Here is an 11,012-nt window from a genome sequence, read left to right as displayed (position 1 = left end):
TGTGAATTACATCTCAACAAAGCTTGTGTGTGTGTGTGTGTGTGTGTGTGTGTGTGTGTGTATACACACATATATTTATTTAAAAAGTCAATTCTCACCTCTGCTCAGGTGATGCACACATCTCTGTATAATACTTTATCTTTGGTTCTGTCCCACTTGTCCGAAGAGTAGCAACACAGCCGTTTTGAAAAGTAAATGTAATCATTTGGCTGTTTTTACTCATAGGCAGCACCTATGCACAAATGTAACAACAGCTTAATTATACTTGGTACCTTTCTCATTTTCAAGTGTTGTAAAATACATTCTACTTATATGAGGTATGTAAAATAGTAAAATTCATAGAAACAGAAAGTAGAAGGGTGATTGTCAAGGGCTGGGGGAGGGGGAAATGAGGACTTGTTTAAGGGGTACAGAGCTTCAGTTTAGCAAGATGAAAAAAGTTCTGGAGATCTGCTGCACAACAATATGAATACAGTTTACTGAACTGTACTCTTAAAAATGATTAAGATGGTAAATTTTATGTTATGTATTTTTTACCACAATTAAAAAATTTTAAATACTCTTAAAAGAATTTTAAAATACAAAAGATTACATATATGGTAATTCATAAATGTACCACTTACTGAACATTTATAATACCACAGGCATTGGGTTATATAACTTATACACATGATCTCCAGGTCTCAGCAATAATCCTGCAAAGTAAATATTACTGCCAATTTATGGACAAGGCTCAAAGAGAGTAAACAACCTGCTCAAGGTAATCAGCTAAGTGGCAGAACAAGAAGTTAAAGCCAGGTCTATCTGTGTCAAAGTACAAACTTCCTCTATGTCTGCAACATGCTTTACAATTTCAAAGCACTTTCACAGACAGTTTATCAATACTCTCCAAAGCAGAGTGCATGTATCTTAGAGGATGGGTAAAATCATCCATTGGGATGCAAAAAAATTTTTTTTACCTAAAAATTAAAACAAGAAATGAAGCTTTACTGACATTGAATATATAACCCTAATACTTTTCCTGGACCACACATCAGTCCGTGAAGTCATCTCGAGGGAACTGTGAAGTTGTCCTAGGATGGAGGGGTTGACGGTGGTACCTTCCCATCTTGAGCCTGGTCCTCTCTGTGGGACCCCTTTCTTAATCTGGTACTACCACACACTAGTTGCTTAAGACAGAGACCTTCCTTCCTGCCTTTTCACTCACAGGCCATAACTATCAAGTCCTGCCTATTCTATCCTTTAACTCAACACTGTCTGACTCTCTCCATCACTACTGCTGCTTTATTACATTCAGGCTTCCATCATCTCTCGTCTTGATTACTGAAATAGCATGCTAACTCCTCCTGCCTGCAAGTTTGCCCCCTTAACCCATGCACCATACATGCCATTCTGCCTTGCACACCACATTACAGCTGGAGGAACTACTTGTGGTTCTTTGAAGGAAAACATGCCTTCTCACCTCCAGACATAGCACCTGCTGCTCCCTTTGCCTGAAACACCCTCTGTTCCTCCTACAGCTGGATAACTCCTACTCATACTCTAGAACTCAGCTCACTAAGTCGTCTAAAAAGCCTTCCATAAGCCCCTCAAGTCTGAGGGAGGGACCTCCCTATGCTCTTCCATGGCATCCTATGCACCCCCTGGTAGCCCTTATCATTTTGTAAAGTAATCACTGTTTACTTGTCCATTTCCCCACTAGACTCCTGAGCATAGAAACGGTGCCTTTGTCAGTACTGTGTTCCCAGTGGGCCTGTGCCTATAGCACAGAAGGGTTTTGATAAATGCCTACTGAACACACAGAGGAATGCCAATCTGAAATGTGGAAAAGAAAAAAGCAGTAGTCTTTGACACTTACAATGTGATGTCAGGGGGTTAAATATCTAGACTACCAGCCTTACAAAACTGTATGAGCATCAGTGCAGAACAGGTAGGAAAGCACTTTGAATAACAAATATCATAAACTTTAAAGGGAGTCAAGAGGAAGTGCCAAGAACTATTCTAAGCACAGCAACATTAGAGAAATAAAAAGAAGCAAAAACTTTGGTGGTTCTTTTCAAGTAGTTTACAAAAACAGATAAGTATGTATACATATATACACACACATATATGTGCATATACACAGAATAACCACAACTGAGAACCAATTTTTGTTGACTGGATGAATAAACACAAAGGGAATACAGGTAGTATTCTACACAAAAGGCTGAAGATTTCCCAAAATACATTATGTCCCTAGAATCTTGAGACAACATCAGAATGTTATAAACAGAAATTTAGGCTAATAATAATAATAATAATAAAATAAATACAATCAGCAATCTGCGGCATTTAAATATTTTTTGAGGACCTACCATGTAGCAGGAGCTTTGAAAGACATAAAGGTATATTAGAAATGCATCTGCCACACACAATGCAATGATAACATAAGGTAGAAAGTGCTAAATGACAAGCGGAAGGCACAATATATAACAAAACCTCAGGAGGAAGATATCTGATCATGGGGCCTGGAGGGTACGTGGAAGAGGTAACATTTGCCTGAAGTCTTAGATAATGGCTAAAATGTGGATCTGCAGAAGTAGGAAGAAAAGGTGGACTGAGGAAATAGCTTGAGCAAAAACAGAAAAAAAATTTAATTTGAAAAAAATTTTTAAATGTATGTATGTAAGAAACTATGTTATTCTATTTGGCTGGAGGTATAGGGAATAAGACTGAAAAGGGAAGTTGTACAGCTTTGAAATGATAGGCTCTTAGACTTTATTTTCAACATTATTTAGCATCATCATGCATTCTCCCTCCCTTTCTGTCTCTCTCCTTCCCACTCTCCACCCTCAGGGGGCAGCGCACACGTGGGAGTGAGGAGGACAGGCAGACAGGATCAGAGTCAGAGAGCCAGTGAGTGGACATACAACTACTCCAGAGAAAAATAATGGGTCCTAGTTTCAAGAAACTCACTGGCTTGACCTGCCACTATTTTACTATAGTATGAATTATTACAAATTGTTAAAAACTTCAAAATAAAAAGGTACTTACTGATTTCTTATTAGGCTGGCTGCTGTCATATCCAGTGGTAACATCTCGTACATGCAGTATAGGAAATGTCCCACAAAATTTGGGGTACTCTTTTGGAGAATCAAAATTGCGAAGCCTTTCAAATATACTTTTGATGGTAGTTGGATCATAACACAAGAAATATGAAGTTTTTGAAATATGATAACCATATCTGCACAAAGATTTAAAATGTTAAAATCAGATTTCAAGACACTCTTTAGGAAAGTATGTATTAAAGATAAGACTATTCTGTGTTATGCAGAAAGTGGCAGTCCTTAATGCAGACAATTTTAGTACTTTTAAAAAAAGAATGACTATTCCTCAAAAACAAACTTTAAAAGCTAAAATTAAGAAAAAAAATGAAAAATTTAAAATGCAAAATGTGTAACAGTACAACTTACTTTTCATAAACCTTAATCAGTTGTTGTTTCAACGTTATATCCATGGTTTCCAAGTAAGATGCCATCTCGGCAACAACGGCGGCTGCACTCACCCCATCTTTATCCAAAACTGAAGTTCCACACAGAAAACCTGAGAATTAAAAACATCTTTAAAAAGGAGGAAAACATAAGCATACACATATAGATATAGTTACAATGGTTTTACATTTCTTCAGCAGGACTAATGAATTAAAAAGCCTAGTAGTAAATGAAACCCACTGATACTGAAGGTATTTAGGGGAACTTTAAGGGCTTTTTTTCCTGATGAGAAATGCATCTACATATTTCTGAGTTCTTGGTGGTTTTTACAACTCAAAATGCAAAACCAGATGACAAAAATTCCTATTTTAAAAAATGCTCTCATTCAAATTTCAAACATTTTAATATTTACCACATACCAATAGACTCTTCAAATGAAAAAAGAACTTCTTTCCCATCTTCCAGGAGGTCTTTTATCCTACTTCCAATCCATTTAAAACCTGGTAATGTTTCCTGAAATGCAGAGAAGGCCACCCTTGTTAAGTGACTCATAAAAATACATATTAGAGAAAAGCCTGTCACTAAATGCACATAACACTTTCATAATGATCTGCTATGGTCTTTGGTCTACAAAGATTTATATATTGGTAAACATATGGTCATAAAGTACATGGATATACACACTGCCACAACTGATGACCTACTATTTATCGAGCACAGTAGTAGGTATTTTATACCAAACATAATCCAATAAGTGGTGATGCATACAGTCACAAAGTAACATAAATACACATATATATTATGATCATCTGTTTATCAAGCACTGTAACAGCTGCTTTACATCATCATCTTTTTTAATGCTCACAAAAACTCTGTTGCTGAAACAGAGGCTCAGAGGTTCAGCAAATTTGCTCAAGATTATGCTGCATATAAAAGATGGAGCCAGGATTCAATTATACTGCTTCTCAGAAACTGTCCTGTAAGCTGCTTTATAAGCACTAATGTAAGATTGCCTATGAAGATTGTAATTTAGTCCCCCTGAGTAACCAAATGCCATAAAGCTTTTAAATGATGCACTTTCAGCACTATCACAACATGTATATGAACCACGTGTACCTTACCATAACACCATGGCTCAAATAAATACATCAAGAAAGTTACTAAGTCCTTCTTTGGTCATTTTCATCTGTTGAGCTACTATTCATTTTAAAGACGTGAACTGTTTTAGCGTCAAAAGAGTGTGTGATGCCCACTGACTCCACAGTTCTCCATTACTAATTTAAGATTCCTCATTCACCTCTCTACCTCCTCACTGGAAAAAAATAAAAAAATAAAAAAACCTCTGCTGCACTGCCCACTACCCCAATGAAAACAAGGAAGGAAATTTATAATACTAGTCTTCAGAATCATGTTCTTTTTTTCTCTTTTGTGCTCATTATACATTTTTCTTACCACAAGGAAAAGGTTCAGGCTTCAATAAATTCTCTTCTATTTTGCTATGTGTATTTTAGAAAGCCTGAAATTGAAAGTTCTGTACCATTAAGGTACAATTTTCTTTTACTCAGTCAATTAGTGTTAAGACCTATAACTTGACTGTGACTCAAGAAAAATGCCCAGAGGTGACTTTTTCACTGATAGTTGGCAAAGATGGCAGTGGAGAAGCAATTTAATTGGCATTAGTAAAAAATGGTCAGCCTAACTGCCTGAGGCTCACAAAGGTTAATGATTTGGGCTGAGAGAGAATCATTACTTGTTTTTGGATGTAGAATCATTGAGTCTTAATTTGCAATTTAGAAGACTACTTCAAGTTTCTTAAGACTGAACTCTAAAAGCCTAAACAAGCAGTCAATGACATATATAATTTTGGAGAGTGGAGTTTCTGTTACTGATGAGGTCACTGGGAACCAGATTTTCTCAGTATGAAAACTAGATGCTGTTGCACAGAATAATAAACATTAATGCAATTTTTAAAGAACATCTTATTAGTTTCAGAAATTCACATACAGGATGAATTTGGCTCAAGGTGTCTAAATTATCAAAAAGATTAAGCAAGTGTTAACAGAATTAGGAAAAAAAGAGGGAATTAGGAATAAAATCAATAAAAGTCAGTTTTACTGGGGCGACAACTTCAATTTATAGACATAGGTTTAAAAAAGTAGCACGCAGATATTATCTATTCTTACTTCAAAATGAAATCCTTCTTTAAGAGCAATTGCCTTCAAAATTTTGGAGGAGACTGTGGTGGCTAACATATAAACATCCTTCACATCAGCGTTTTTTGATTTATTTTTCTTCCAGCAATCAAACATCCACCACCCAAATAAAGCTGCCAACTCATTCCCTGTGAAAACTTTCCAATCACCACTGTAGAGAGAATGAAAATTCAAGTCAAGACCTCTATAACTTGTCATTAAAACTTTTTGATCCAAGACCTACAATACAAATTACCATCCTTCACATAGGAAAACCCAAACACTACCGCATGGGATTTTTGAGAAAACATTTATTACTTCTTTCCTAACTGTCCAGGGTGAGCTTAGGGTAGGAATGGCAACAATGTCCTTTGAAAAATTATTACACTGTGACTTTAATTTTCCTGCTTAAAGAGAAAAACATTATAATACGATGTCTTCTTTATGTAAGGACATTTGTCACAACTCTATAACGGCAAAAATACACAGCAACCCAAAGAATCAAGATTAGGAGATGATTGCATTGATAAAGTAATCTGCTGGGATATTCTGCCATTTTTTTTAAGTTGGAGTATAGTCAGTTTACAATGTTGTGTTATTCTGCCATTTCAAAAATTAGTATTTTAAACAAAATTTAAGGACAGAGAAAAATGCTCCCAGTACAATAATACCAAGTGGAAAATAATCAAGATATAAAACTAGATATAGTATGATCACAATTATATAAAAAACAAATATTTCTTAACTATTTGAATTGAAAAAACACAAGAAGGAAAAGTCAAAATATCATCCTAGCTGGTTATCTCTGGATGGTGGACTTATAAGAGATTTCTTTTCTTTTTTTTTTTAAATTATTATTTCCAATGAGCCTGTAAGACTTAAAATCAAAAATTGTTTTTCAAAGTGTAAGCTTTTTATCAAGAGGTTCTACTTACTTCTCCTGAAGTTCTGCCACTGCCAGTCGGTCTGCATCAGGATCTGTGGCTAGTACTATCCGGGCACTTTCTTTCTCTGCCAGTCTCAAAGATAATTCCTGAAATGGTGACCCAAAAAGCTGAATTGCATTGAAGATGTTAAATTTAATGTTCATATTCCTAAACATAGGCACTATGTTAAGTGATATGAATTTTACAAGGAATATAGTTTGGATAAATTTAAAATAAGCCTAGAAGTAGGGATATCCACTATAGAGATTTCAAATAAAGCAGAACATGTGGCTCTAATATAATTTAAAAGATGTAAACTGAAGTGGTTTTAGCTTTATAGGCAATCTTTGAATTGTCAATGAGTTCTACTCACTCGATAAAGTTTAATACAGTAATAATAATTTAAATACAAAAAAAAAATACCAGCACAGATTCCCCTTCTTCAGGATTCGGGCATTTAACAGTAGAAAAGTCTGGATCAGGATCTTTTTGTTCTGGTACTGGAATTGGAGGCTTAAAACCAAATACTTGAAAAGCCAACTGCACATAGTCATGTCCAACTCCATGAAAAGATGTATGTACAAACTTCAAGGTGGTCTTTGAGTTTAATTCCCTGTAAAGGAAAATCATCATTCAATCAATATTATAAAACTCATTACTTGTGATATAATTAAAATAAGCTAGAGAAAAAGCTAAAATATGTTGTGCTAGGATAGGGAAGATATACTCAACAAGCCAGGATGTTTTCTAAAAGTAGTGTTAGCTATTTATGGAATAGGTACAGAAATATGAAAATAGGGAAGGAAAAATCAAGTTTTACAGGAAATTTCCTGATCTTATATAGAGTGAATACATATATTCAGCTATAATTTTTAACAGCTTTATTGAGAGGTAATTAATATACTATACAATTGATCCATTTAAAATATACAATTCAATGGCTTGCATTATATTCACAGAGTTGTTCAACCATTATCATAATCAATTTTAGAACATTTCCATTACCCCCAAAAGAAACCCCATACCCCACAGCTGCCACACTATAACCTTCCCATTTCTTCCAGCCATGGGCAAATACTAGTATACTTTTTGTTTCTATCTCTACAGATTTGCCTACTCTGAATGTTTCACATCATGGAACCATACACTATGTGGTCCTTTGTGAGACTGGCTTCCTTCACGCAGCATGTTTTTAAAGTTTATCCATGTTGTAGTATGCAACAGTATTTCATTTCTTTTTATTGCTGAATATTTCATTGTATGGATATACTACATACTTAGTTAATGGATATTTGGGTTATTTCTACTTTTTGACTATTATGAATAGTACTACTTGGCTATAATTTTAATATAATAAGTAGCCAACACATTTTTATCTGTATTTCTTTCCCTTATTTGTTAATCTTATTCTAAGGAAATATTATCCTATATTCCCACTTGAATACCTGTGAAAACAGATCTTTTGCAGATCTTCCATGTATCTTCTACAAATGTCCTGCAGAGGATCTCTCTTCAGTGGGCTGGTATTCACTAAATTATCATTCCAGGAACCATTCCAGGGTTCCACACACTCTTCTATACATTTCAGAATTTCTTTATCATGAGGAGATGTGATCTGAGCACCATTTTCCCAATAAACCTAGATGATGGGTAAACACAGCTATAATTACTTGAAATGTTGGCCATATGGTTTATTAGCTACAGTAGAGAGATCTGACTTTTAAAAAAAATATCAAATTAATCAAGCAGAAAATGTCAACATTGGATTAATTTAATACCCAAGGATATTGATGGCAATGATTCCACAGGGATTTCTCAATAAAATGATCATGTATTATTTTCTCTTTTAGAAGTATGCTTTAATAACAGTACAAATAAAATATAAGGGCATCACTATGACATTACAATATGCATATACTTTAGTGTCCAATCATAATCTTAGATCTATAACTATATATTAAAGATAATCTAAGAAGCCATGGACTATCCATAAAACTTGATACTATGAAATTTTAGCATTATACAGTGGTTCTGTTATATGACAACAAATTATTTTTCAGTTATAAATTAAAGTAGAATTTATGTCACACTAAAGTTTGTATCAGGAAAGACAATTAACATGCTAGTTATTCACATACATTTCAGTATATGTACTTACAGTATTTAATGAAAATACATTTCATTAAGTTGTCAGTTTGTCAAGTAGCCTGATCAACAAGACATTAGGCACAGTTAACCAAAAAAGCAAGAAAGTGTATTTCTATACTTCACAGGCTCTGAAAGTTAAAAGGGACTCAGCTTAGAGAGTATCTATACTGACTTCTCCCATGTATTTGACATGGATCCCCTCTACTGCATCTTGAATGAAGGAAAGAATACATTTGAGTATATACTATGTCCTAAGCTCTGTGCCAAGCAATATGGGAGACAAGATGACCTAAAAATTCTCACTCTATCAATACCTCAAAATGCTAGATAAAGTAAGAAAAATATTATCTAAAATGCATAGCTTAGTCCACAACCTTCTTTCCCCTTCCTTCAAAAGGGAAAACTCCAGGCAGTGGAGAAAAAAAGGAAAGAATGGAAAACCAGAGTGATAAGGCTGTGGGCTGATGCCTTGGCTGCCTGGGGTTTGGGAATTGTTCATTTATCTGGTTCTTGAGTGGTAATGCCCATGTGGAAGTTAGGAAATTGGAACTGAGATGCCCCTCTTAGAGGAAATATAGAATAGAAAAAGTTCTGCCCACTGTCATTGAAAGATGATGAGGAAGCATGTATGTTTCTTTTTAAGTTCTGGGTGATTAAAAAATTTCAAATCTGAGGTCCAAAGTAACACCAAAAGTACTCCTTGCCTCTGTAACTGGTAATACTACCCACTTAGCTGGCCAGGGCCAAAATCTTAGATTAGTATTAAATCTTCTTTTCCCCAGTAAAGCAGAGCTCTGTGTGCCTGGAGTCCTTCTACCCAAGATGAAAAAAGAATATAAGATCACAGACTCATCACCCAGGAGTCCCAAACAATACTCAACATTGTGTCGTATCATCTGTCCGCCCCTCCAGACCCACTCTTTACCCTTCTCCACCCTGTTTCTGCCATGAAGCCTGACACATCAAACAGGTCCCATGGCCAATAGGGAGTCCCAGCAGAAGGTTGGAGGGAGAGGAGAGTGAGGTCAAGGTACCATTCTTATGGCTCTCTTCCTGCAAACTCCCATTCGTTCTTCAAGTTCTTGGTACAAAATGACTTTATTTCTAAACTGGTAGAGAGGATGGATTTGAGATGGGATCGGGAAATCAAAAGTAGTAAGACACCAGAAGTAAAAAGACCACTGAAGAGACTTCGTAAGAGTACATATTGAGAAGTAATAAGTAAGGGCCATTAGGCATACATGTTTCTATCTTTCTGTCCCCAATGTCTAACTCTGCTCCCCACTATAAAAAATATATTCAGCACATAGTATTTAAATAAAATAAGAACTATGAAATAAGCAAAGATCAGGAGTCCAAGTTTACCTTGTATCCATTGTCTTCTTTGCGGTTGTGAGATGCAGTAATCATTACACCTGCAACTGCTTTGAGCTCCTGGACTGCATATGGCTGAAACAAACAAACAAACAAACAAACAAACACTGTCATTCCATTTTGTTTCCTAGCTACTCATAAATTTGACATAAGAATAACATTGACTGAATAATTGGAAAAGATATTAAGATATAAATGGCCTAAAACCTCAATAATCAAGCCCAGGCTCACTGGGTATAAAGCCATCTAACTGTTAGGTCATCAGTAACCACTTACCTGTTAGACTAAATGGCTTTTTTTCTCCCCACTTTCATTTAACTTAGTCCTATAATTATTTTGTTCATTTAACAAATAGTTAACACCTACTATATGCCAGACACTCCACCAGACTCTGGAGATGTAAGAAGGGAACAGAATCATAAAATACTAGAGCTGGGAGTAAATTTAGAAATCATCTAATCCACCACATTTTACACACTGTATGTTTATCCGCATTAGGCAATCATAAAGGAGAAGATACAAGGGTAGAACATAGACCTCTTGCATTCCACTTTGAACCACTCTGTGGTCTTATATCATATAAAGGTCAAATTACCATCTTCTCTCCCAAAGTTAATTCCCAGGTTGAATTTCCCTTTTTATTTGTAGTTATTATCTGTCTGTCTAGGATGTTCCCCCTACTCCTTCTACCATCATATCCAACTTCTCTTCTGGCCATGGTTGGGGGGGGGGGGCGTTGGAGTGGACACATGACCCCGGGCTGACCAGAATAACCTATTCCCTTGATGATTTAACTCAGAGACTGCCTCATAACCCAGATCTGGTCAGAGTTCTTTTCCAAGATGTTTCTGCTGCAGATAGTCAAGGAAGATAGCCTTTTGACTCAAAGTCATGGTGATAAA

At 35.6% G+C, this 11,012-nt stretch overlaps 1 protein-coding gene across 5 annotated transcripts in view; it reads right to left on the bottom strand.

Annotated features, from left to right (window-relative positions):
* PGM2L1 (phosphoglucomutase 2 like 1) overlaps positions 1 to 11,012 on the bottom strand; it is a 41,650-nt gene that overhangs the window by 11,563 nt on the left and 19,075 nt on the right. For all 5 annotated transcript variants that reach the window (XM_006203336.4, XM_072969202.1, XM_072969201.1 and 2 more), the window contains 9 exons: positions 10,102 to 10,185; positions 8,034 to 8,227; positions 7,012 to 7,201; positions 6,598 to 6,695; positions 5,654 to 5,834; positions 3,890 to 3,983; positions 3,453 to 3,582; positions 3,034 to 3,223; positions 99 to 232 (listed from right to left, as the gene is read on the bottom strand). In XM_006203336.4, coding sequence (XP_006203398.1) covers positions 99 to 232; positions 3,034 to 3,223; positions 3,453 to 3,582; positions 3,890 to 3,983; positions 5,654 to 5,834; positions 6,598 to 6,695; positions 7,012 to 7,201; positions 8,034 to 8,227; positions 10,102 to 10,185 — 1,295 coding nt within the window. The remainder of the gene's footprint in view (positions 1 to 98; positions 233 to 3,033; positions 3,224 to 3,452; positions 3,583 to 3,889; positions 3,984 to 5,653; positions 5,835 to 6,597; positions 6,696 to 7,011; positions 7,202 to 8,033; positions 8,228 to 10,101; positions 10,186 to 11,012) is intronic.

Source organism: Vicugna pacos, chromosome 10 (assembly GCF_048564905.1).
Source record: "Vicugna pacos chromosome 10, VicPac4, whole genome shotgun sequence".
NCBI classification, from domain to species: domain Eukaryota; kingdom Metazoa; phylum Chordata; class Mammalia; order Artiodactyla; family Camelidae; genus Vicugna; species Vicugna pacos.
Note: the sequence above shows the minus strand (reverse complement) of the source record. Positions and strands in the feature narration are given on the sequence as shown.